Here is a 27,931-nt window from a genome sequence, read left to right on the forward strand (position 1 = left end):
CCTTGAAGGGCCCAGTGTTAATATCTTGGAAAATTTTAATAATATCTAAGTATCAACAAATCGTCACTGGCCCGCGTGGAACTATAGCCCAAGCCCTCTTGTTCTGAGTGGAGGCCCGTGCCCAGCAGTGGGACGTATATAGGCTGGGATGATGATGATGATCAACATCGTATATATATAATCCTATATACAGGGCGTCCCACGGCTATGCCACATGGAGGGGAAGTACAGACATTTTTTATTTTAAAATCAATTTTAACTGCATTCACAGATTTTTTAATAATTGCCTGTCTGACCGGGAACACCCCTCATTTTGCGTGGGGTTAAAATGATAAAAATTAAGTATTAGAGCACACCAAAGTCAAAGAAATTGGTAAGTATTCATTTTTCCTGAAATTTTAAATGTAAAATGGTCATGTCTTTGCGTTATATAGGATGATATGTACTTGGAAAAAAATAATCCTATCTACAGTGCGCACGGCTTTCACATCGGGTAGTAGGTACAATTACGGGTGTTTTTTTTTTAACATTTGGCGGGTTCGGTTCCCCGGTTCAGACAGGCAATTATTAAAAAATCTTTGAATGCAGTTAAAATTGTTTTTAATATCAAAATAAAGTCTCCTTTCAGTAAAATTGTCTATCTTCAATATTTAAGGTACTACCTACTAAGGGACGCCCTCCCTGTATAATCAGTGTACAGCAAGGTTGTCAGCCTCTTTTTTTTAATTTGCCGCGATTTTTTGTCATCTGCTCGTGGACTAATAATACGGTATTTGACAACTCCTTAATTTGCCATATCCTGTATATTATTCTAAAAATATAGATATACAGACAATGTGTAGCAAAGAGAAAAAAATATTCGGTTGAAAATTTAATTAACAGTGTTTTTTTAAAAAAATCTATAGCATTTGTCTGTTTCTAAAACGCTTAATTCTATATGCAGCAAGTAAGACGCTTTTTCTATCTAATCTTGAATTTGAAACCGCTTTCAAGCCTTTACAACTGCTATATGAAAAGGTAAGCTTCAAAAATAAATAAATAAAAAATAGTTAAAACCATATTGGCTAAAAACCAAAGATCTAAAAACCATGCATGCAATGAGTCTAAAAATTTGACAGATCAAAAATGACAATGTCAATCAGTAGTCTGTGATGTGGATCAGCTTGTCCTTTAATTCAGAAGCCTTTAAGTCTGTTATGTTTTGTTATAACAAAACATAAATAACTCATGAATATAATTTTGAAGTTCATAGCTTTGTTCACTGCTTTTATGATTCGGCCAGCCGGCATGGTGTTGACGCATTTCAAATGCCGCAATGGCATGTACCCGCGATCTGCTATTGAACGGTTCATGGTACCTGATGATAAAATTAACTGGTCAGTTGAGTACAAGGAATATAAACCACCGAATCACACTGCCAATTCTATACATGGGAAACCTTGGGCGGACCCTGAGATAGGTAATTCTTCATGATCATAGTCAATTTGGAGTCTAATTGATTGTTTATGTTAATTTTAATTACTGGCCCCAAATTAAACAGATGAACTAGCATTACTGTCAGCCTTGATTAGACAACTTATTTAACCTAAGATTACAAATTGTCCAATCTTGTTTTTTTTTTTAATTTAATTCATATTTTTTTAGGAGATCCTAACTTTAAACCAAAATGGAATGCATTAGATAAAAATGTGAATAGAGAAAGTTATACAGGACAATACCTAATTCAGGATAGATATCCTCTGAATCCTGTTGGTAGAACAGGCATCTGTGGTCGAGGAGTCCTTGGCCGCTGGGGCCCAAACCATGCAGCCGATCCTGTGGTCACTCGGTGGAAGCGACTACTTTCAGGAGAATTGGAACTAGACAAGAACCATAAGTAAATATTTGCTGTACAAAAGACATAAGCAAAAGTATGTTTCTGAAGAATAGGGTAGTTGACACACTATTTGACATCTTGTTTATTATGTTCCATAAATTTTGTACGAAAATAGAGAGCTGTTATTAGCTATTTACTTATTTCAAAAATCAAATATTACAGTTTTAATTGAAAATTTATCTGGTTCTCTGGGTTCAAATCAGTGTACTTATTGTAGAATTATATTTTGAAATGATTTGTTAATTACACTACTATTTAGTACTTAGTATAGTATAACCCAGCCAGCTATGCTATGCATATAGCTCAGCTGGTGCATTCAATGAGCATGTTGTTTTTTTCCATCCACACAATTCAAGTTATACTGTTTTAATAAATTGATTAATTCAGGTAAATTTACATTGTGGAGGTCTATATCATGAACTACTACTTCTTACTTATTGTAGTGGCGAAGCAAAGAAAATTAATGCAGTTCATGCAGTACAAACTGTTTATTTTTGTGTATGTAAATATAGATTAACAAACCTACATAACTTTCTACTTTCCTATTTTTAATATATTTCAGACCAATCCTGCAATTTGTTGCAATAAAAAGAGGTGATACAGGTGAATGGGCCTTACCAGGTGGTATGGTAGATCCTGGTGAGAAAGTCACCACCACTGCTGTTAGAGAGTTTCAAGAAGAGGCTATTAACTCTCTGGTCATGTCAGAAGGTAAACTTTTTACCCAAATCCAAGTAATCCAAATAAAAATATTTAAATTATTTTTAATAAATATTTCTTATAATTTAATTAATTAATTTAGGAAAAGGATATGCAGTCCGAACTTTGCACATCTTTAAATAAAATAAAAATGTAGAAGTGCATGTTGGTGTAAACTCAGGTTGAATGAACATTATGAAGTGAAAAGCAGTCAAGCCTACCATGAGATGAGGGTTCCTCTTACAACAAGTCTATTTGAGGTTTTTAAATGTCTATCAATTAAAAAAAAAAACTCAAAATGGAATAATGTTAAAACTTTATTTCAGATGATAAAAAAGAATGGGAAGAAAAATTCAAGAGTTTCTTCAGTAATGGTGATGAAGTTTTCCAAGGTTATGTGGATGATCCACGCAACACCGACAATGCTTGGATGGAAACCTCTGCTTATAACTTCCATGACGATAAAGGCGATGTAGTGGGCGCGCTCAAACTGAACGCAGGCGATGACGCCGTGGGCGTGCAGTGGGTTGACGCTGCTCATGACATAAAATTGTATGCCAGTCATGAGGATATAGTCAAAGAAGTACTCAAGAGAAGACTGCTGGCCATTACTTAGTAGGTTTTAAAACAAAAGAGATCTGTCTTTGTTATGAAAAAATGTAAGGTTGTTAAAGATAATTATACAACACATATAATAATGCTCGCACTTTAATAAAAAAAAATACCATAAACCAACATTAGTGTCATTACATTAGCTATCAAAATATTGCACCACATTGTGTAAAATTATAAATACACAAAAACTAAATGCAATGTCAGATATAAATTCTTAAAATTCAGGAAGACCACAGAATAGAAAAATAAAACAAGAATAATTCTAGTCCTAGTCTATACTAAAACCAGTTTCAGCAGAAAAACTCACATGCGCATTCAAATCTTGTTGATGTATCTAAAATATTTCGTTGTAAATTAACTGTACAGAAAATTTAGACTACACGCATTTAGAATCAACACGGCTGAATACGCTACAGGTCTTCCGGATGCTAATCGAATTAGCAATAGTAATGGAGCTTTAAGTACATACATGGAAATACTTAAGAGTGTCAGATATTGTAGTTTAGATGCCCCAGCGTATCACTGATACCAAAAGTATTCATGTGCCACACTTGAGTAAATCCCAAAATACCCTCTTGGGATCCTGTACTACAAATTCCAATTTAACGAAATTGGCGGAACTATGCTAAGTAGAACTTATTTATGATCAGCATGTCACGTTGATATGCCACTTCTTCTTGTTTTTTTCTATTCAGTGAGGACAATCTTAAAGACTATAATAATAAACAGGCAAAAATTATAACTACTATTACTGTTTTAAAGGTGAAGCATAATTTCCAAAATACTAACGGACTGTCAAATAATGGAAATACAAGTAATAAAGAGTATTGTAGTTTTATGCGCTAATTAATTGTTTGCAATAAAATTTATTTTACCGTACCGCTGATATAGCTATCTTTCTTAAAACTATTAAGCGCGAGCAATTTACAAACTAAAATTACTTACAATTTCCGTCCAATTTTGTACAAGCCAATCTACATACATATGTCCAGTCCACATACATACATAAATTATTAACAAAATTAAATGTAATCCATCTGTACAAATAAATATCACACTTCAAATGGCGGCCCAATCAAGTGCACAGCATACCCTTTATTTATGGTTGATTACCTACATGATTTTAAGTAATTAAGATAGGAACAAAAAACTACCCTTATTAAAAGATCTTTACCGTTCATAAAAATAAATCAATGAAAATAATCCATTATGACTAGCAACTATAATATACATTTTCCAGTAATTCGAAATGTGTCACAAATTCGTGAAGCACAGTTGACTACAAATATTATGTTTCAACTCTATTGCATTATAAAAAGATTTAATTTATAGTCAACTGTACATACTTAAATGCATTTTAAATAAATTTAGGAAAATATAGTAAACGCAAATAAACGCTGGCAAACACCATAAAACGAAACCTATCAGCCACTCACTGAAAGAATCCTTATTTAAGTATTAAATATGAGCACATTCGTTTGCAATGGAACAAAATGAACACAAAAGGAAAAGACCACCAGAAAGTGGTTTACATAAACGTTTTACTGTGTTCACTCCTAAATAAAACAACAATTAGATTCTACTCACATAAACCAAAGAACCACCCTTATTTGCAAGCATCATTTGAAACATTGTTCATAGTTACCAGTCAATACCTCAACCTCAACATTTCTTCGCCCGATAGTCATGCATGATGAAGTAGGCACATAAAGAAACGAATTACAATTGGTGCCCGTTTACATTTCAGTTCCCCTCCGGTAACCCCCCGTCCTACGTCCCCCCGAAGGCAATGATTGAGCGTATTTGGAATCAAATTAGCCCGACACCCATTATGACCCACACGTACCTCAATGCTGACGCTGACAATTGCGCAGCTTAACAATCACGTAGTAATAATACTGCGTATGCATTATGGAGTGTTTGCAGGCTTAAACTTCTGACTGTCTATGTGCATACATGATAGGATTGCATGCAAAATATCCCCGTCATTTTCTTGTCGTTTCCCTATTGGCTCTGGTATGTAGTTGGTGGCCTATAAAGCGTCGCACGGCGGCTATGACACCATCTCTGCGGGCGCGTCTGAAAGCGCGCTGTACGCTCGGTAACAGTTCACGTCGTTCATAAGACGCTGGATATTTTGAGTGAATGTCGGCAGATCCTGCGAAATAATGACAAGATTATACGAATTGTACAAATACAAAGTGAAAAATAGACGAGAAATGAGCGAAGCAGCTCCTTGCTTTCGCAGTCTGAGAGGTCTCGTACATCGTATTTTTAACTTTTTTGCTCAGCTAAGAATTCGTCATTTATTGTATGATATGTCATCACACCAGAGGGCCTCGCAAATATATCTTACCCGGGATCCTGACTTCACCGAAAATATTTTTCATCTACCTTAGAATTTTCAACTTTAAAATTATTATAAAAGTAACTTAACCTACCCACTACAGAATAGTCCTGAAATACACCCAGAATAGTTTACAGTTGCAGGAAAAAATCGTACGTTCATATAAAACAGCTGGGAAAAGAATCCTTTGTGAAAAATATTTTCGGCGAAGAATTGAGTAATAGAGAAGCAAAGTCAGCAACATCCACATCAAGTGAAAAGCGTACAGTTTTTTATTTTTTATTTACACTACATGCAGCATCTCCTAAAGCAAGTTGCGACAGTAAAGAGTGTCGGAAGTCGGTAATTTCTATAGAAAATCGTGTCAGGCAAGTGTGACTAGCTTCATATAAAATGTTCTGCCACATTAGACAAGTGGGAACCAGAGGCCGTATTGCCTGACGTTTCTGACACTCGCGATCGCAATCAAATAACAGATTTCGCAATCGCATACAAAAACTGTCATTTGATTGCGATCGCGAGCATCAGAAACGTTAGGCAAAACAGCGTCAGCTCTGTCAGTAACCGTGTCGGGCGGGAACTGCGCCAGCTGGTGGTGGTGCTGCGGCGGCAGGCCGGGCAGCGCGCGCAGGAAGTGCGGCAGGAAGGCCAGCCGGAACGCGGCGAAGTCCACCGCCGCCATCGCGTGCGCCGCCGCCAGCGCCTCGTCACGGAGCAGCGCGCGCGCGCCGCCCTCGCCCAGCCCCGCCAGCAGGACCGACAGGAACTCGCCCAGGAACTCCGCGCGGAAAATAGGCTGCAACCACAGATGTTCCTTGTTAAGTATCTCTGAAAGAAGCAGCTCAACACCCGCCTCACACAAAAAAAATACCCCTGTATAAAATCTATTGGCCAATTTTATTTATTTATTTATTTTCGGAGAACCAACAGCTATAACTTACAGAATAAACTTATCTTATAGTAACAATAAAGCCAACTATAGGATCTAGAGGAAAGAAACAAATTTTTAAACAAGTAAAACTATACGTGTATAATCGCAAACATGCACCACGCAAACATGGATAGAAAGAAACACGATACATGAACATTTTGAACGTGAAACTGCTGTGAGACTCACTCATCTATGAAATAAGTAAATAAAAATTGGCCAGCCTATACTTAGTTAAAGCTTTAGTGAAATCAACAACGATTCTTCGAAAGTGTTCAACAAAATTCTTTAAATTGACATATCTTTCTTATTTGTGAACCGATTCGAATGAAAAAAAAAACACTAAATGTTAATCATCAGCAAAAAAAATCCCCTTCTTATCCCGCTCACTTAGTGCCGTGGGCACTGACCTTATGGTACAGCTTCCATTTGTTGTTTAGCGTTTCGAGCGTGTTGATGTTAATCCTCAGCAGCTCGATGTCGGGCTGCAGCAGAGCGCGGCCCAGCGCCGCCATCGCGCCGCGGAACTGCTGCAGCCGCGCCTCCTCCTCGCCCGAGCACTTGGTCGGGAAGAAGTAGCGCCAGCGGTGGATCAGCAGGCTGGAACAAACACTCCATAACTAAGGGTGTACGCTAGCTGACGCGGTTTGCTCGAAGCTTGTGGACGCCTATTGAACAATAGTATGAGCAGCGCTTATTTCACGCGGATTTTGCCTGTACCCGCACTCGCACTACCCGCAGGCGTGCACTCGCTCTGTGCACCCGCGTCAGCTAGCGTAGGCTCTTATAGGAATTATGCAGCAGAGTGGATTGACATAATATTATTGGAGAAAGGAAAGGTAATGAAGCGTCTCTATTGGTTCATGACAAACACATTCTTCGCAACGAATCCTCGCACATCTCTGGTGGAAACGCAGCCTAAAAATGTATACCTGTGCAGCAGGCGGTAGGCGGCGCGCGCCAGGCCGGGCGCGGCGGGCGCGGCGCGGGGCAGCGCGTGCTGCTGCAGCAGCGCCAGCACGGCCCCCGCGCCCGCTGTATACTGTGTACCTGTGCAGCAGGCGGTAGGCGGCGCGCGCCAGGCCGGGCGCGGCGGGCGCGGCGCGGGGCAGCGCGTGCTGCTGCAGCAGCGCCAGCACGGCCCCCGCGCCCGCTGTATACTGTGTACCTGTGCAGCAGGCGGTAGGCGGCGCGCGCCAGGCCGGCGCGGCGGGCGCGGCGCGGGCAGCGCGTGCTGCTGCAGCAGCGCCAGCACGGCCCCCGCGCCCGCTGTATACTGTGTACCTGTGCAGCAGGCGGTAGGCGGCGCGCGCCAGGCCGGGCGCGGCGGGCGCGGCGCGGGGCAGCGCGTGCTGCTGCAGCAGCGCCAGCACGGCCCCCGCGCCCGCTGTATACTGTGTACCTGTGCAGCAGGCGGTAGGCGGCGCGCGCCAGGCCGGGCGCGGCGGGCGCGGCGCGGGGCAGCGCGTGCTGCTGCAGCAGCGCCAGCACGGCCCCCCGCGCCCGCTGTATACTGTGTACCTGTGCAGCAGGCGGTAGGCGGCGCGCGCCAGGCCGGGCGCGGCGGGCGCGGCGCGGGCAGCGCGTGCTGCTGCAGCAGCGCCAGCACGGCCCCCCGCGCCCGCTGTATACTGTGTACCTGTGCAGCAGGCGGTAGGCGGCGCGCGCCAGGCCGGGCGCGGCGGGCGCGGCGCGGGGCAGCGCGTGCTGCTGCAGCAGCGCCAGCACGGCCCCCCGCGCCCGCTGTATACTGTGTACCTGTGCAGCAGGCGGTAGGCGGCGCGCGCCAGGCCGGGCGCGGCGGGCGCGGCGCGGGGCAGCGCGTGCTGCTGCAGCAGCGCCAGCACGGCCCCCCGCGCCCGCTGTATACTGTGTACCTGTGCAGCAGGCGGTAGGCGGCGCGCGCCAGGCCGGGCGCGGCGGGCGCGGCGCGGGGCAGCGCGTGCTGCTGCAGCAGCGCCAGCACGGCCCCCGCGCCCGCTGTATACTGTGTACCTGTGCAGCAGGCGGTAGGCGGCGCGCGCCAGGCCGGCGCGGCGGGCGCGGCGCGGGGCAGCGCGTGCTGCTGCAGCAGCGCCAGCACGGCCCCCGCGCCCGCTGTATACTGTGTACCTGTGCAGCAGGCGGTAGGCGGCGCGCGCCAGGCCGGGCGCGGCGGCGCGGCGCGCAGCGCCAGCACGGCCCCCCGCGCCCGCTGTATACTGTGTACCTGTGCAGCAGGCGGTAGGCGGCGCGCGCCAGGCGGGCGCGGCGGGCGCGGCGCGGGGCAGCGCGTGCTGCTGCAGCAGCGCCAGCACGGCCCCCCGCGCCCGCTGTATACTGTGTACCTGTGCAGCAGGCGGTAGGCGGCGCGCGCCAGGCCGGGCGCGGCGGGCGCGGCGCGGGGCAGCGCGTGCTGCTGCAGCAGCGCCAGCACGGCCCCCGCGCCCGCTGTATACTGTGTACCTGTGCAGCAGGCGGTAGGCGGCGCGCGCCAGGCCGGGCGCGGCGGGCGCGGCGCGGGGCAGCGCGTGCTGCTGCAGCAGCGCCAGCACGGCCCCCCGCGCCCGCTGTATACTGTGTACCTGTGCAGCAGGCGGTAGGCGGCGCGCGCCAGGCCGGGCGCGGCGGGCGCGGCGCGGGGCAGCGCGTGCTGCTGCAGCAGCGCCAGCACGGCCCCCGCGCCCGCTGTATACTGTGTACCTGTGCAGCAGGCGGTAGGCGGCGCGCGCCAGGCCGGGCGCGGCGGGCGCGGCGCGGGGCAGCGCGTGCTGCTGCAGCAGCGCCAGCACGGCCCCCCGCGCCCGCTGTATACTGTGTACCTGTGCAGCAGGCGGTAGGCGGCGCGCGCCAGGCCGGGCGCGGCGGGCGCGGCGCGGGGCAGCGCGTGCTGCTGCAGCAGCGCCAGCACGGCCCCCCGCGCCCGCTGTATACTGTGTACCTGTGCAGCAGGCGGTAGGCGGCGCGCGCCAGGCCGGGCGCGGCGGGCGCGGCGCGGGGCAGCGCGTGCTGCTGCAGCAGCGCCAGCACGGCCCCCCGCGCCCGCTGTATACTGTGTACCTGTGCAGCAGGCGGTAGGCGGCGCGCGCCAGGCCGGGCGCGGCGGGCGCGGCGCGGGGCAGCGCGTGCTGCTGCAGCAGCGCCAGCACGGCCCCCCGCGCCCGCTGTATACTGTGTACCTGTGCAGCAGGCGGTAGGCGGCGCGCGCCAGGCCGGGCGCGGCGGGCGCGGCGCGGGGCAGCGCGTGCTGCTGCAGCAGCGCCAGCACGGCCCCCCGCGCCCGCTGTATACTGTGTACCTGTGCAGCAGGCGGTAGGCGGCGCGCGCCAGGCCGGGCGCGGCGGGCGCGGCGCGGGCAGCGCCAGCACGGCCCCCCGCGCCCGCTGTATACTGTGTACCTGTGCAGCAGGCGGTAGGCGGCGCGCGCCAGGCCGGGCGCGGCGGGCGCGGCGCGGGCAGCGCGTGCTGCTGCAGCAGCGCCAGCACGGCCCCCGCGCCCGCTGTATACTGTGTACCTGTGCAGCAGGCGGTAGGCGGCGCGCGCCAGGCCGGGCGCGGCGGGCGCGGCGCGGGCAGCGCCAGCACGGCCCCCCGCGCCCGCTGTATACTGTGTACCTGTGCAGCAGGCGGTAGGCGGCGCGCGCCAGGCCGGGCGCGGCGGGCGCGGCGCGGGGCAGCGCGTGCTGCTGCAGCAGCGCCAGCACGGCCCCCCGCGCCCGCTGTATACTGTGTACCTGTGCAGCAGGCGGTAGGCGGCGCGCGCCAGGCCGGGCGCGGCGGGCGCGGCGCGGGGCAGCGCGTGCTGCTGCAGCAGCGCCAGCACGGCCCCCTCGCGCACGCCGCCGCCGCCCGCCTCCACGCCCAGCCGCACGCACTCAACCAGACGCTCCAGCCCGCTGTCGCCGCCACCCCTGGAACAAGCGCTTTATTGGTACATTGTGTCTTAAGGGCGGTAAATAAGGAATTACGAACGAGAGTCTATTAGAAACCCGAAGTCGAAGACTAAGGGCTTTAATGAGTCGATGTTCGCGTAATTTTAGTACCGCCCGTGCGACATACAATGTTTTTCATCACAATTGCTCGTAAACAGTGTCGTAACATGCAGGCTACCTTGGTTCCAACCCCCCAAATAAAACCCTCGACCCTAATGTGCTTGTCATGAAACCTGTGGTCGGTAAATGAGTCATTGCGCGTACAAATTTTCTTTTAATAAAGCCCAAGGTCGGTAAATAATATTTTTTTAGAAGTAATAATAAAAGTAGCAGCTGCACGTTGCCGACGTAAAACACAAAATTAACACTAACTGTCCCTCGCTTTCGCCACTGTCATAGATCGATACGTCCGTGCATTACGGGTAATGCACAAATGTACAGAATTATCCATTTATGACGTCACATAGACGGCGTGGCAGCGTGGTACAACAATATTGCGGGCTTCAAACACGTGCTAGTTAGCAGCTCACCTCTGCGCAACCTCCAGGAAGACATCGATGGCGGTGTAAGCGAAGGCGCCGAGCTGCGGCAGCAGCGCCGTGAACAGCGCGAGGAAGAACTCTGTGAGCTCGTGCTCGGCCGCGCCGCACGACCCGTCCAGCAGCATGCGCAGCGCCGCCTCCGCCGCGCCCGCCACGCCCTCCGCCAGCACCTGCCGACAACCACCACCTTACTGACACGTTTCATTTGGTTTTTTTTTAGGGTTCCGTACCCAAAGGGTGCCAATGGGACCTTATTACTAAGACTCCGCTGTCTGTCTGTCTGTCTGTCCGTCCGTCTGTCACAGGGCTGTATCTCATAAGCCGTAAAAGTTAGACACTTGAAATTTTCACAGATTATGTATTACTGTGGTTGCCATAACAAAAAATACTAAAAATAAAATAAAGTTTAGTTTTGTGTTTTCCTAACTGTTGCCTTTCCATTGGTTTTCTTAATCTGTCATCTCCCAGGATAACAGGATCAAAGGAATTTGGGCACAAATTTGTGCCTCTGGGAGAGGACAAGTTAATATAGATTGTAATGAAAAAAAAAGCGTCTTAAATTTTCCATATTTAATTAGTTAATTTTGTGTTTAATGAAAATCGAAGAAAACTGGTGACTACAAAACAAGGACTCGTAAATATTAATAGTATTCGAAAATCAATAATAAGACGAACAAGTGCAACATAATTAGAAGATCATGTACGTACAGTCAAGTGCAAAAAGAAGTATCTATTCGAACCACTCAAAAATATGTTACTACGGCCTTAAGTTTAGGGTGGAAGAATAGAACACATATTTGGCTGAAGATACAAGAGGGTCGGCCACATACAGTCGGATTTACGATTCGGAATTTCAATTTGTGTCACATTTGTGATTGGTTAATTTACTAAATAAGCCAATTGCAAGCAAGACTAAACATCAAACAAACCTCACGATACCAACGCTCTCATTAATTAGTGAGTTATATGATCCACCCAGGTACCTTCTTGGCGGCGGTATTGGCGTGCGCATTGGCGAGCAGCAGCGCGGTGAGCGGCGGCAGCGTGGCGGCCGGGCCCAGCTGCGGCAGCGGCGCCGTCCACGCCGCCAGCAGCGCGCGCGCCGCCTCGCCGCCCGCGCCGCCGCCCGCGCCCGCCGCCGCCCCCGCCGCCGCCCCCGCCCGGCCCGCAGCGCGACAGGCACAGGCAGAGCAGCGCCTCGCGGACCACGCCACCCGTCTGTTCACAAGTTAAAATTTTTCTTTGTAGATAGGGTCGTGAGGAAACATTAAATAATATAAGCGTCAGCGAGACGGCAAGATGCGAAGTTCGAATTTTGCGCTTCGTAGTATAGGGCCTGCACACACCGGCGAAGAAATTTAATAGTGTGTCTGAAGTTCCCAATCCGTACTGGGCCCGCGTGGGGAAAACGGCCCAAGCCCTCTCATTCTGGCAGGAGGCCTGTGCCCTGCAATGGGACGTATATAGGCCGAAATGATGTTGTGATAGGTCTATGCCCAATAATGCCCATGTACCACAAAAATTACAAGTGCTATGTACGGTCAAGGACTTTAATTCATGAGCCACCATGGAACCATTTCACAGTAAACGTTATAGTGACATCGCATTAATTAACAAGGAAAATCGTAATGACTTTAAGTTTGATACTAAGTACGAGTAATAGTAATTCAGAGCAACTCACCTTGGGTTCCAAGTAGTGCAGCGAACGCTGCGCGTGGTTGAAAAGGTCACCGACCTGAGCGATCGGGTCAATAGTGAATTTCACGTTCTTTGACAAACTGAGCAACAAGTGAGCGGCCGCGTGACACAGCAATGGCGGCTCCTGAAACAAGCGACATAAATAAAAAATAAATAAAATATCATGAGACACTTGACACCAATTGACCTAGTCCCAAACAAAGCAAAGCTTGTACTATTGATACTAGGTAACGGAAAAACATACTCATATACATAATTACATACTTAAATGCATATTAAACATCCAAGACCCGAGAACAAACATTCGTATTATTCAAACAAATATCTTCCCCACATCACATCATTTTTATACCGTCAGTGTTAGAATCTTTGAATATAACGTTACCTCTTATTAACGAATTAAGGGAGAGAACCGAGCAAGTAAATAACTAGATGGGTTAGCTTTCACTGTCACTGGTTGAAGAACACGGGAACTATAAAGCTAATTTTCATTGGTCGATAAATCGGTCGATATATGTATAGTATGCGTGATAACGACCAATGGAAATCATTGAGTAATAGCTCGGTCGATATACAACATGGGTATTCCCCGCAGACGCCTCTTGACCATTGATATTCAATGATCGCTTGCGTAAATAAAACCTCCAGCATCCCGCATGCGTTTTCCACCGACCTCGGTTCCCGCATGCGGGTCTATGGTATGTGCTACAAACAAAACTCTCCTAGACCAGGAGTGGCCAACCGGTCGATCGCGACAGTTAGTCCAGTCGATCGTGGCAAGCCAAAATATAAGCACTGAACTATGCTATTTCATTTAAGATTTCAAGAAGTATGTAATTGGTAGATCGCACAGGGTTACGTCAGTAAATAGTGGGTTACGTCAGTAAATAGTAGATCTTGGGTCTAATCAAGTTGGCCACCCCTGTCCTAGACCAATGAAAATGAGCCTAAGTTGACCTGTGACTGTGTCAATACTGGTAGGAGAAACGAAATGAAACTGAAAGGTGAGTTTGAAATAGATGAGATATGTCCAGGCAGTTATGTTACATCTTTCCACGGTGTTAGTGTGAGGCGTGTACTCACGGGAAGGTCGTGGGGCAGCAGGAAGGGCACGGCCGCCGCGAGCAGCCCCTCGACGGTGTGCGCAGGGACGCCGCACGCCGCCGCGTGGCAGCACCACGCGCCCATACACGCGAACATCTCTGCGTGACTATGCACAACATAATACTACATTATTACAGAGGCTGGGAACTAATCTTACTAATATTATAAATGCGAAAGTTTGTATGTATGTGCGTGCGTGTATGTATGATTGTTACTCCTTCACGCTAAAACGGTTGGTCGGGTTTGGATGAAAATTGGCATATTATGCAGACCTCTGGAACAAGACATGACATTATGGTCCACGCAATATTCGTGTAATTGTATACTCACACTTGCACATGCGCATGCGCGTGCGCGGGCGGCTGCGCGGCGCGGTGCGGGCGCGTGAGGGCGGCCCCGCCCAGCGCCGCCGCCACGCGCTCCACCAGCGCCGCGCCCGCGCCTGCGGCCCCGCTACCGCTTCCACCGCCGCGACATTCCGTGTCTACACATCACAACACATGTCAAACAATATACAGGTGGCACATTTAGATAGGTCAGCATGGGCAAGTCTGACTGAAACTACAATACATGAAATACAAAAATCTGTTCTTCCCCCATAGACCTCCATTTGCTTCAGTTGGTAGCGGCTTGCATCTACTGTGAACCCGCGGCTTTAGCCAGGCCATTCTTCAACTATCATCTGTTCTCCGTGCTATATGGCCTGCCCATTACCACTTTTACGAGCTACTTCGCTTGGCTATGTCGGTGACCCCCGTTCTGCTATGTATCTCCTCATTTCTGATTCGAACTCCAAGCATAGCCCTCATATGTCAGTGAACAAGGAATTATTAAAATCAATTAGTATACAGCACGTGTATGTGTGTGTGTGTGTGTTACCTGCGAGCAGCGCGGGGGCCAGCCGGCCCAGCACGCGCGTGAGCGTGGCCAGGTCCAGCAGCGCGCACAGCAGCCGCTCGCCCTCCCCGGCCGCGCCCGCCGCGCCGCCGCGCCCGGCCGCGCGCGCGTGCACGCCCGCCAGGCATTGCCACCGCTCCAGCTGAACATGTTATTATGATAACTTTAATTATCAGCTCTCGCCCGCGGCTTACCTCACGTAGTTAAATTCCGGGATTTTACTAAATTGCTATTCATTTACGTTGCCTGAAGAACTCCCGTGCAAAATATCATGTATCTAGACTTAACTATTTTGGGATCCCGATCCGATTCAGTGAGAAAATCAGGGTGGAAAGGCAGCCTAATATTATTCCAGAGATTCAGCACGCAATAAATAACTTGATACATATATTTTGCAAAATTTAAGTAACGTAAGATTACTTACCACACATGTGAATACGTCGAGAGGCGCCAATTCAGCGACTCGAGCGATGCACTCGATACAGTGTTTTAGGAATGTTTGCCATTCAGTCTCACCCTGGGGGAAAGCCGAAGAAGGATAAATTAATATAAGAGTCAATTAGTGCCAAATGTTATATATTTATTTAATAGTAGTTTTTTCACCAAGAGGAGTAAGGTGCAAGTAAGTAATCAAGTGTGCATGTAAGATCCGACACGAAACGGAGGGTTGTAAATCACACGCGTTTGTAAGGTGTACTAACTCTTGAGTGACAAATACTGCATTAAATTACACTTAAGTACAATAGTTAATTGTGCAACAAGAGAGCCACTTATTGGCTGACCAATCGCTAGTTTTTAAATAGAAACTAACTAACTAAAATGTACTTAACCAAATTTGTTACAAAATCATATCCTACCGACTGCGCCAGTTAAGAGAAAAACAGAGGTAAGTACATAATATGTTATGATAACTTTCAAAGGAACAAAATAAAATCAAGTAAATTAAAAACTAGCAAAGTGGACGAAAATCTAACTCAAGTACTCACGTCGTCATCATAAACCTCGTTGTCGAGGTGCTGCAGCTGCGCCTTGTTGTGTTGGAACTGGATTTTGTTGAGGATACCGTCCACCAGCCCTCGCAGCGCCTCCCAGTATCTGCAAAATAGACTCCATGTTGATTTACTGGTTAGAGCGTGGCACGGAATATCGAGACTGCAAGTACAAGTCCTGTCAGATGAGTAGGTATATACTTTTTATGACTTTACTAGCTCTTTATTAACTTACCCTGTTAGTTAACATGTTATGGCCAAATCATGGAAGTTGTATTTAACCCACTTCCAGTAGTCGAATTGATTTGAAGTTTAGCATAGGTACACTTTACACCAGAAGTTTTTAACCGATATATTTTCAGGTGCGCCGCGATCGCCGAAAAGTGTATGCGATTCGTACAAAAAACGTAACCCTATTAATACTCTAAGCGCCAGTCCGACTCGCACTTGGCTATTTTTTACTGATGTGCCGTGAAACTTTGATGAACGAAAAGTGTGCCGTTAGAACCAAAAGTTGAAAACGCCTGCTTTACACATTTAGGCTGAATGACAATGCAAGCACAGTCAACAAAACTACATAAATAAATAAGTGTCGTTTAAAGGTATTAGATCAGCATTTACTCATTTAGCTAATTTATGAAAATGTTTTTTAGTATGAGCTTTATTTTAATCTAGATTGTTTACTTACTAGATAGGTACTCACTTAACTGTATCTTCAGGCTTCAAAATGTCAATAAATTGTATCCATATATCTAGACAGTTTACAAAAATTGTACATACAGGCACCTGAAATACAAACATACGAGTCATTAATTGTAACAGACTCATTAATTCTGCATATTTTTAATATACTCTAGAATCCTATGATAAGAAAAGTTAACACTTAAAGCTTACCTGGAATGTATACTGGAATAGATAAGACAAGAATTGTATAGCGTCAAACTCTGGCTCCGCCTCCAGTCTCTTGAAATGCAGTGATATGAACAACTTCAAAAACTCTGCCAATTTATTTAAGTAACTGAAAAGAGAAAATTATTATAATAAATAAGTGGCATTGAAGAAACATAAGGCCAGATTTTAAAAAAGTTGCAAGTTATACATGTAAATTGGATGCACTAATTTCATTTTTCTAAAGAGATGGAATGCAAACTTCATTCTCTTGTATCTTCTTCATTTTTCAGTAGCTAATGATGATTGTTACTTCATTCGTTTTATTTTCCAGTTTTGTATCACGTTAAGTTATAAAAAAAAATGCAATCCATGCATATTTCGTGTTAACGAAAGCAGTGGTTTACAAGAGCGGATCCGCCCTGCGCTGAGTAGGTCAGTCTAGGATAACAGTACTTATTTTTTTTCTATTCATTTTAATAAAATTTATATCTTTCTGCGACAAAAGATAACATATTTTTTTATTTTACAATAAAACTAGAATTTGTCCATGTGACCCCCCCGTGGGCGCGGCCCGTGGGCGTGGCGTGGCCGTTTTGTCACCTTATTAGTTTTAAACATATTGATTATATGTATGTTAAGTCTGTAATGTATTTATTGCATAAGCCAAGTTGCCCGAAATAAATGGATTTATTATTATAAATATGGATCCGCCGTTGATCGTTCAGCAGGCAGACGGTGGTCGGGCGCGGCGGGGGGTTGTGTATTGCGTACTGTGTACTGACTCGTGGTGCGCCGGCATGTGGTGCGGCGGGTGCGTGAGATGGCGGAGCAGCCGCAGCGCGCAGTGCTGCAGCCGCAGCGCGGTGGCGGCCGAGGACGGCGGCGCGTACCGCCGGTACAGCAGCTCGCACACGCCGCCCAGCCCGGCCAGCGCCGCCTCCATACTCTGATTACAAATCACGCTATACTTAGTTTCTACGGCAGCCGAAAAAACGGACTATGGCGTAACCTTTCGCGTGTAACTCACGATGTCATTCTATAATAGAGTACGAGTACAACAGGTTTTTATGTCTGAGTGACCGCAAACCACTACGGAACTCCAACCTAAACGCAAATGGTAAAGAAGTGCATTGAATGTAATAAGGAGTTCCCCTTGTACATTTTTTCGCCTGCCGTAGAAACAGCCTATGCAATGTACAGTCGCCGTCAGATATTTCAGAGCGGCCAAGGTAGTCAAAAAAATCGGCACATGCACTCTATTATTAAAAATAAAAAATGTACAAGGGCGAACTCCTTATTATTCAGTAGGATTGTTGAGGCACTCGCCACTGCTCATAACTTAGCCGAGTTATACATACGCGAATATGTTGTACTTCTTATGTTACTTGTCTGTTCTACTCTGCAATCTGTAGCTGTTGGTTCTCCGAAAATAAATAAATAAATACTCGAGACAGAGTACGAGTATCTACGATACAAAACAATTTTTAAGACAGAATAATTTAGAGTCCAGAGGCTGCTATTTACTCTTAAACCACTAATAATTCTCAAGCGAACTCAGCCGTTATAGTTTTCCTTGAAAGTTTGATATACTAACTACCATTCTGATTTTTTTTAATTATTCCACCTACCGGTTTAGATTTTAGGGGGGGGGGGCTACTCGATTTTAATAAAATTTGCACTTTAAAGTTGAATATTTTGCAAACACATCACTGAATCTAAAAATCGTTTTAGCAACCCCCTAATGATTTTAAAAGACCTATCCAACGATACCCCACAATATAAGGTTGGTTGAGAGAAAAAAATCACCCCCACTTTACGTCTACTGGAGGTACACTAAAAAAATGTTTTTTTGGAATTTGTATTGTACCATTTTGTCGGCATAGTTTACATACATATTCGTGCAAAATTACAGCTTTCTAGCATTGATAGTCCCTGAGCAAAGCTGCGGACGGACAGACGGACAGACAGACAGACAGACATGGCGAAATTATAAGGGTTCCGTTTTTGCCATTTTGGCTCCGGAACCCTAAAAACGGTGCGCATACGATGCGTCACTGCGATCCCGTACCGTCACCGTTTTTTAAGCAGTGGTTTGGCCGCACCTTGATAGAAGATTAGATATCACCATGGCCTGTGTATGTAAACTGATTCTATGATCTTATTACGACCAATTAAAAATTACTTTGAAATAAAATTTCTATTCATATAAAATTAACTTGTTATTGTCATTTAATTATTATCCTGTGTGGGTGTAACTGTACTGCCCCAATAGAATCAATAGATCGTTGCTGATTTAACTCATGTCTCCCATAACCCACCACGATGAGGCGCTGGAAATGCATACAATTTGAATATTACTTTGACAGAAAAAAATGTGGAAGGATCGCAGTTGATAACTTATAATAATTTATTTATTACCTGCGTCTGTGTAGCTATACTGCCCCAATAGAAAACTGTTGTGACGAGGGAAGGTGGCACGTGTGACGATAATGGCAGCCAGGAGAATAAATGCTGTAGTGTCGTCAGACATTTTACTACTATTTCCATATCGAGAGCTCTGAAACCGAAATCAATCAGAGATTGTTTATTTACTTATTATGCTTAGGACTTGGGCGACTAGAGAGCAACACGCATTTTCCCAGAAATAAGACCAAGCCAGATCGATTGTTCGCTTCCGAAAACCCCCAAATTGCAAAATTCCCTCGAAATCATTAGAGCCGTTTCCGAGTTCCCCGAAATAAATAAATACAGGGTGAAAAGTTGAGATGGGGCAGCAAGGGCAGCTAGTAGATCCCTTGCTGCTACGCGAAAATGCTCTTAGGAGACCTTTACTAACTTTTACCTGCATGGAAAAAGTTTTTTTTTTATTTGTGGGTGTTCTAGTACTCTAACCTCAGTTGGTCTCAAATAATATTTTAATCCTTTATAGAAATGGGACCGATTGGCATTAAAAAAAAGTCAAATCTGTCGATTTTTTCGCAGACTACATTTTATCAAAAATCTGTGAATGTCGATTGTCATCTCATCACTCAAAAAGTTAGTAAAGGTCTCCTAAGAGCATTTTCGCGTAGCAGCAAGGGATCTAGTAGCTGCCCTTGCTGCCCCATCTCAACTTTCCACCCTGTTTACATTAATTTCTTGTTTAAAGGTATTCGATACGAAGGTAAGAAAAATAAAGTCTGTTTACAACTCACTTATCAGATGCGTGAACGTCATGGGTATTGACTAATAGATCGGGAAGGGCAGAGGTTTGAGGCACACCGCTAGTCGGCGACGGCGGAGGGTTGGATTGACCCTCATTTTGAGCATTCTTCTCTAATATTGCTGTAGAAGGAAAATAATGTTATAATTAGGTATTCAAATGCTGGTAAATATCCTTCACAGAAGGCTGTGTTAAGGCGACGAAGACCATAATCAATTCCACACTACTGCGGCACCAACTCAACTCGAACTGTCGGTTGAGTAGTCAACTAGTTGATCCACCCAATGGTCACTATTGAACAATGTGGTGTCAACGAGTGGGCAATGCATAGTCAACTGCTTCTTCTAATATACATATAGTTCTTGGTTGAACATAGCGGGTTGCATACCAGTCGCAAGCGCATAGTTACCGCGTCACCGACGTATGGGCAACGCGTGGCAAATGGGTTCGACTTGACCTAAAGCGTACGATGCGTAGTCAGATAGTCAGTCAAGACCATAAATATTTATACTATACAGCCATAACATACATCGACCTTAATTTTAGTGACATAAAGGTGTATAGATATTTTTGATATCTTGGCAACATATATATATATTTATGCCTTATATATTTTTTTAAATTGTACCGTAAGAAATCCTATCTTACTAATATCATAAATGTGAAAGTTTGTGAAGATGTTTGGAGGTTTGAATGTTTGTTACTCAATCACGTCTAAACAGCTGAACCGATTTAGATGAAATTCGGTCTACAGATAGTTTGAGTCCTGGGGAAGGGCATAGGATATTTTTTGTCCCGGAAAATTGCATAGTTCCCGCGGGATAGCGATAAACGTATTCTGCGCGGACTGAGTCGCAGGTAACGGCTGGTACGACATAAGGCTTAAATTTCCATCTTTAACTTTAGTTGAGTGGCTGTTTGAGTTATTATAGTATTGGTTGTTAGACCTATAGCCTTCCGACGCATAACACCACACACACACGAAAGAAGACCAACTCTACGCAAAAAACCACTAGCAAAATACCAACTATTTACGCAAAACACCACCTATACGCATAACGCCCACATACATTTAAGCACAATACCAACCACGCTAAATACCATAAACAGTGGTGTAGCTACCAAGGGGCTAGGCGGGGCAGTGCCCCGGGGCCCTCAAGCTCAGGGGGCCCTCGAAATTCTGCTTTACTTATAGCTGATGATAAAGTTGCTTAGCATTTTTAAAGTATTTGTATATATAATGATTTTACTTCAAAAAACCTTACCAGTTTTTAATAGCAGTGGGCCCCATTTTTTTATTTGCCCCAGGGCCCTAGGTTACCTAGCTACGCCACTGACCATAAACGCGAAATACCAACCTACCATAACGCTTTATCTGATCGATGATGATTGTGACTTAATTTTGGTGAAATAAAACGATGATGCAATGTGAAACATATTATTATGCATTTTTTGAATATATTGAGACTTATTGAATAAAGAATTAAATCGCAAAATGTATGCTGAAGGACTTGTTTCATTAAGTTACATAACTATACCTAGTGCCATCTACGAAGACGCGTGATTTTGTAATAATTAGCCATAATGACATTGTAATAAGAACCACGGCAGGCGTCATCGTGAATGACTCTACCTATATGTCTTGAACATGTTCTTGATTGAAATCATGGAAATGTGATATGTTATCCATCAACTCTTCCAGGCATTATTTTCAAGTGTTCTTGACACACAGTACTCCATTGAGGAATATAAAAGTTATATTCACACAGCACTTTTGCTCTTCTCATATGTGGTATCTGCACCAATACCGACATTACTATAATTACTACTTAGAAAATCGGCTGTTGTTATACACCACTACGATTGCAAACATTTTACAAGTCCCAGTTGATGTTTTGCGTTTGTGGTATTGTGCGTAATTAGTAAACTCGAAAAATACCACCAAACGTCAGGTTGGTGTTTTGCGTGTGTGGTGTTATGCGTCTGAAGGACCTATAGGAGGTTCACTATAGTGCCCGGCCGCCAAGAAGTCAATCCTGACACATTGCAAAACTACCTATGAAGTTTCTGAATATTGGCAATGTCAACCATTGGCAAAAATATGCTATACCTACTTACTATTCTGCCGCACGCAACAAGTAAGTAAGCATTGCATTTTTGTCTATGCTTCATATTGTCAATATTCAGAAACTTCATAGATGTGCAATATATCTGGATTTACTTCATATCGGCCGTTGTCTATAGGTTGTCAATGGTTTGCCATGAGCATTGACCATGAGCCGCTCCAGCTGGCTGCGGCGCGCAAACGGCAGCAGCACGCCCGCGTCGCGCGCCGCGCCCAGCTCCTCGCTCGCCGCCTGCGCCAGCACCAGCCCCAGAGACAGCGCCGCCCCGAACACCTAATACTGACCGCTGAGCGCCGCCAGCATCTGCGGCACTCCCTTGAGCATGAGCCGCTCCAGCTGGCTGCGGCGCGCGGACGGCAGCAGCACGCCCGCGTCGCGCGCCGCGCCCAGCTCCTCGCTCGCCGCCTGCGCCAGCACCAGCCCCAGAGACAGCGCCGCCCCGAACACCTAATACTGACCGCTGAGCGCCGCCAGCATCTGCGGCACTCCCTTGAGCATGAGCCGCTCCAGCTGGCTGCGGCGCGCGGACGGCAGCAGCACGCCCGCGTCGCGAGCGGCGCCCAGCTCCTCGCTCGCCGCCTGCGCCAGCACCAGCCCCAGAGACAGCGCCGCCCCGAACACCTAATACTGACCGCTGAGCGCCGCCAGCATCTGCGGCACCCCTTGAGCATGAGCCGCTCCAGCTGGCTGCGGCGCGCGGACGGCAGCAGCACGCCCGCGTCGCGAGCGGCGCCCAGCTCCTCGCTCGCCGCCTGCGCCAGCACCAGCCCCAGAGACAGCGCCGCCCCGAACACCTAATACTGACCGCTGAGCGCCGCCAGCATCTGCGGCACTCCCTTGAGCATGAGCCGCTCCAGCTGGCTGCGGCGCGCGGACGGCAGCAGCACGCCCGCGTCGCGAGCGGCGCCCAGCTCCTCGCCCGCCGCCTGCGCCAGCACCAGCCCCAGAGGCAGCGCCGCCCCGAACACCTAATACTGACCGCTGAGCGCCGCCAGCATCTGCGGCACTCCCTTGAGCATGAGCCGCTCCAGCTGGCTGCGGCGCGCGGACGGCAGCAGCACGCCCGCGTCGCGAGCGGCGCCCAGCTCCTCGCTCGCCGCCTGCGCCAGCACCAGCCCCAGAGACAGCGCCGCCCCGAACACCTAATACTGACCGCTGAGCGCCGCCAGCATCTGCGGCACTCCCTTGAGCATGAGCCGCTCCAGCTGGCTGCGGCGCGCGGACGGCAGCAGCACGCCCGCGTCGCGAGCGGCGCCCAGCTCCTCGCTCGCCGCCTGCGCCAGCACCAGCCCCAGAGACAGCGCCGCCCCGAACACCTAATACTGACCGCTGAGCGCCGCCAGCATCTGCGGCACTCCCTTGAGCATGAGCCGCTCCAGCTGGCTGCGGCGCGCGGACGGCAGCAGCACGCCCGCGTCGCGAGCGGCGCCCAGCTCCTCGCTCGCCGCCTGCGCCAGCACCAGCCCCAGAGACAGCGCCGCCCCCAACAACTAATACTGACCGCTGAGCGCCGCCAGCATCTGCGGCACTCCCTTGAGCATGAGCCGCTCCAGCTGGCTGCGGCGCGCGGACGGCAGCAGCACGCCCGCGTCGCGAGCGGCGCCCAGCTCCTCGCTCGCCGCCTGCGCCAGCACCAGCCCCAGAGACAGCGCCGCCCGAACACCTAATACTGACCGCTGAGCGCCGCCAGCATCTGCGGCACTCCCTTGAGCATGAGCCGCTCCAGCTGGCTGCGGCGCGCGGACGGCAGCAGCACGCCCGCGTCGCGAGCGGCGCCCAGCTCCTCGCTCGCCGCCTGCGCCAGCACCAGCCCCAGAGACAGCGCCGCCCCGAACACCTAATACTGACCGCTGAGCGCCGCCAGCATCTGCGGCACTCCCTTGAGCATGAGCCGCTCCAGCTGGCTGCGGCGCGCAAACGGCAGCAGCACGCCCGCGTCGCGCGCCGCGCCCAGCTCCTCGCTCGCCGCCTGCGCCAGCACCAGCCCCAGAGACAGCGCCGCCCCGAACACCTAATACTGACCGCTGAGCGCCGCCAGCATCTGCGGCACTCCCTTGAGCATGAGCCGCTCCAGCTGGCTGCGGCGCGCGGACGGCAGCAGCACGCCCGCGTCGCGAGCGGCGCCCAGCTCCTCGCTCGCCGCCTGCGCCAGCACCAGCCCCAGCAGGCAGCGCCGCCCCGAACACCGAATCAACTGAAGACACATTGTTCAATACAAATTCTGATAATTGCCGATAGATGGCAGCAAAAGTAAATTTAGATTGCGCAAGCTTTTGTTAAGTAACCAAGTAATTATTAAGGGCATTATTTATTAATTAACTAAATTCAATTCAACCAATATCTATAGATAACTTTCTTTACAGATTTTGATAGAGATTTAATTTTATCATCCTTGCCTAAATAAATATGCTCCACTGCAGAGCACAGGCCTCCTCTCAGAATAAGAGGGCTTGGGCAGCAGTTCCTATGCAGGCCCAATGCGGATTGGAAACATCAGACACACCATTTAATTTATTTGCAGGTTTGTCCAGGTTTCCTTACAATACCTCCCTATACTATAAAATTCATAGTAATTATTTGGTCAGTTTTGTCTAATATTTTAACAAGACTTAAGTACATCAAGTGTGACTATGTCAGCCGCAAAGGTAGCCACAGAAAACGTGTTATTTAGCGCATAAATTCTGTAAAACTCAAGTTGCAAGCCCAGGCTTAAATACACAATCCTCAGCCTAAGAGGCCTTACCAACATTACCTCAACAATATTACTGAAGAAATCAGGGTAAAGATGAGGCCAATCGTAGCGAGCTATTGAAACCATTAGTGCAGCCAGTTTGTTCCTGATGAAATACTGCATTACTTCATGTTTGGCCATCAGTTCATTCCACAAAAACAGCCTTATTTCTGTCTTCTCGTCATCAGTCAGCATACTAACCCACTGTCTATTAATGATATTCTGAAATCCAACAAATTTAAAATTGATTAATAAATGCAACATTGCAATTTTACTCTGCAATCCTACTAATATTATAAATGTGAAAGTTTGTGAAGATGTTTGGAGGTTTGTTACTCATCAATCTAAGCTGCTTAACCGATTTGGATTAAATTCGGTATACAGATAGATTGAGTCTCCGGGAAGGACATAGAATAGTTTTTATCCCGGAAAATTGCATAGTTCCCCCAGGATATTGATAAAAAAATACTATGTGGACGGAGTCATGGGCAACGGCACAGTGTAAGAAAATGTACAGTGGATAAAGTTCTTTGTCTGAGCGCGAAATGCCGACAATCGGCTAGACACTGGAAATGTATCAGGGTTGTCACAAAAAAGTAATATGCAAGTCGTTCCTCAGACTAATAAGGTTTGTATAAATTAATGTGGGTATATTATGTACCTGCATTCATTAATGCCTAGTAAATCTAGTCAGTTATAATAAAATATTACCTTTGCAATTTAATATGCTTAACCTCTTCACGACGAGTTGAAGTGAAAGAAAATAACCTAACCTAACCTAACCAACAAAAAGTTAACCCCCGACTTTGTCACTTCAAACTTCAATATATCTCAAAAACGGCTGAGCCGATTTTAATAAAACATGTTTACAAACCTTCGCCAGAAAACCTGCTTTCAATTAAAAAAAACGCATACAAATCGGTCCACCTGTTTAAGAACTACGGTGCCACAGACAGACACAGACACACACACACACACACACACACACACACACACACACACACACACACACACACAGACACACAGACCAACAGACACACAGACACACAGACAAACAGACACACAGACAAACAGACACACAGACAAACAGACACACAGACAAACAGACACACATAGCGGTCAAACTACCACACCTCTTTTTGCATTGGGGGTGAACACAAAATAAATCTCCAGTTTATTTATTTTTTAAAGATGCTGAACAACAAATATTTGCAGCATTTATTGTTTGATTTTAATATTCTGTTATTGAATTTAATAATATAGCTGATTCTCATTCTAACATACAAACAAACATACATTCTGACATACAGCCGTATACTTCATATGTACAACACATTTCTAATTAACTGGCCTTTCCTATGTCGGAACAATTATTAAATTTTATTCACAACAAATTACGACACCCTTCGCAGCCAGTACCATAGCGCACTGAATGTCGGAGTGGACGGGGCGCCCTCAGGGCCACGCCGCTCTCCCCCGCACCGCACCTCATGCATGGTTGCTCTGTCTAGATGGCCGAGTTTGGTGACTTTGGCAACGGCTAGTACTTACATAAACTGGATTTGAAACTTACCTCTAAAGTTGTCAGTGTAAACATCAAAACATATTGGTTTTGTGATTTTTGAAGAAATAACAAACAGTGTCTCCAGGAGTCTCTATGTTTGGAGAAGTTTTCTAGCATTGTTTCAATTTCTCGCTTTCTCAAATTATTAGTAGTTGGTGCAAAAAATTCTGACATTAAGACCTCAAGGGAGGCCAAAGCCTCGTTGATCTCCATCTCACTCTGAAAAATATATTTGTATTGGCTTTGGGCTTTAAAACCACTAAATTTCATAATACCTTATTCACTAATACCCCTAATTTTCAAATTACTATGGGCTCATAATACCTAAAATGTCAAATTGTCTCTTGTATTAAAATGAACGAAATTCATTATGACTTTGACTTAAAATGTCATATTCTCTAAATACCTAAAGATTGAAATGCACAATTCATTCAAATTAGGTATTTTGAGACCAAGAAGTTTTGAGATCTGGGAATACTGATAAAAAGGTAAAATGCAATTTAGAAGTTATAAGCCCAAAGCTTGTATTGTATTTGTTTAAATCAACTTACCTTAACCCCTTGTATGTTGGAACTAAAAAAGTACTGAATTCTAGTCTAATCTGTTTTAATAAGCACAAAATCTGCTGATTTAGAAGAAAAATACGAAAAGATAGCCTTAAATTTGGCACATATCTGTGTCAGGTCAGGACATACGAGGGGTTAATGGTTAACACATACCTTATTGTTTATTTTAAACTTTCAAATTAGCAGTCTTTGTTTAAATCCTTTGCAAATGAAATTTATAAGTTATGTACCTAGTTTCTTAGATGTCTATCGTTTCCTTAACACATCAATGTGCCAAAAAATTTGAGGAGGATAAAAAGAATATAAATCAATAAATAAATATCACGGGACAATTCACACCAATTGACCTAGTCCCAAAGTAAGCTTAGCAAAGCTTGTGTTATGGGTACTTAGCAACGGATAAATATAATTATATAGATAGATACATACTTAAATACATAGTAAACACCCAAGACCCGAGAACAAACATTCGTATTTTTGATACAAAATATCTGCCCCGACACGGGAATCGAACCCGGGACCTCAAGCTTCGTAGTCAGGTTCTCTAACCACTAGGCCATCTGGTCGTCTAAAACAAATAAAAATGAATCTAGTAACTAACAAAGTAACTAACATAGGACTTTCGGTAATGAGGGTAAAACGTTAGAGATCAGAGGTCTACCAAGAGAATCAAAAACAACAGGGAGCCTTACCATGTTTATGAACTAAAGGCTTCCTAAGATCCTAGGAAAGTTCAGCTAGATCATCGTAATTCAAAATTCACATTAATAATGAAATGGTCCAGAGATTGATATCTATGATTTAAATGTGAAAGTAGCAATTGTGGTATTATATTCTATTCATATATCAAATATTCAATACTTTTTTTAAACAGTTAGATTTTTATTTTACGATTTTTACATCCCCTAGCTTGCTTTGCAGCACGATAATATGACATAAATGACATTGACAGTGACAGAAGTGGATAGATAGACTACAGTGCGACAACGAACATGGTAAAAAACATTGTGAATAAGGCGTTGTAATGTAATTTGTAACTTATGTACGTGGTTATTAGTTCGTTTGAGATTAATTAAAATCCTAATAACCTAAATCTAACAATGATAATTTAATAATAATCATTTTTTTATATATATATATATATATATATATATATATATATCAAATAAAGCGCTTTTAAGCAAACGTCATCCACGTTCAATAAGATCTTGTCGTACTGTAAAGAGAGTAGAGGGACAGAGACAG

General features: G+C 46.3%; 2 protein-coding genes across 2 annotated transcripts; one reads left to right on the forward strand and one right to left on the reverse strand.

Moving 5' to 3' along the window:
• The first annotated feature begins 1,193 nt into the window (after positions 1-1,193).
• Positions 1,194-3,534, forward strand: LOC141436746 (ADP-ribose pyrophosphatase, mitochondrial-like). The gene is made up of 4 exons (XM_074099774.1): positions 1,194-1,459; positions 1,645-1,876; positions 2,439-2,587; positions 2,902-3,534. The coding sequence occupies exons 1-4, from the start codon at positions 1,228-1,230 to the stop codon at positions 3,189-3,191; spliced, it is 903 nt and encodes a 300-aa protein (XP_073955875.1). The 5' UTR covers positions 1,194-1,227; the 3' UTR covers positions 3,192-3,534.
• Positions 3,268-27,620, reverse strand: LOC141436747 (exportin-6-like). The gene is given in 22 exon segments (XM_074099775.1): positions 3,268-5,348; positions 6,103-6,333; positions 6,876-7,065; positions 10,179-10,355; positions 10,907-11,088; positions 11,902-12,063; positions 12,065-12,136; positions 12,600-12,740; positions 13,700-13,826; positions 14,051-14,204; positions 14,600-14,759; positions 15,042-15,134; positions 15,604-15,712; positions 16,310-16,392; positions 16,501-16,624; positions 17,280-17,443; positions 18,916-19,054; positions 19,692-19,821; positions 23,848-24,019; positions 24,578-24,778; positions 26,130-26,339; positions 27,379-27,620. Coding segments are annotated over 22 exon segments (3,129 nt in total). The 5' UTR covers positions 27,382-27,620; the 3' UTR covers positions 3,268-5,243.
• Between the last annotated feature and the right edge of the window lie 311 nt (positions 27,621-27,931).

The sequence above is a fragment of the Choristoneura fumiferana genome, chromosome 17, assembly GCF_025370935.1.
Source record: "Choristoneura fumiferana chromosome 17, NRCan_CFum_1, whole genome shotgun sequence".
NCBI classification, from domain to species: Eukaryota; Metazoa; Arthropoda; class Insecta; order Lepidoptera; family Tortricidae; genus Choristoneura; species Choristoneura fumiferana.

Coding starts and splice junctions, on each gene's coding strand:
- LOC141436746 (XM_074099774.1), top strand. CDS start 1,228: ATGAATATAATTTTGAAGTTCATAGCTTTGTTCACTGCTTTTATGATT. Junction 1,460..1,644: donor TTGGGCGGACCCTGAGATAG/GTAATTCTTCAT, acceptor ATATTTTTTTAG/GAGATCCTAACTTTAAACCA. Junction 1,877..2,438: donor GAACTAGACAAGAACCATAA/GTAAATATTTGC, acceptor AATATATTTCAG/ACCAATCCTGCAATTTGTTG.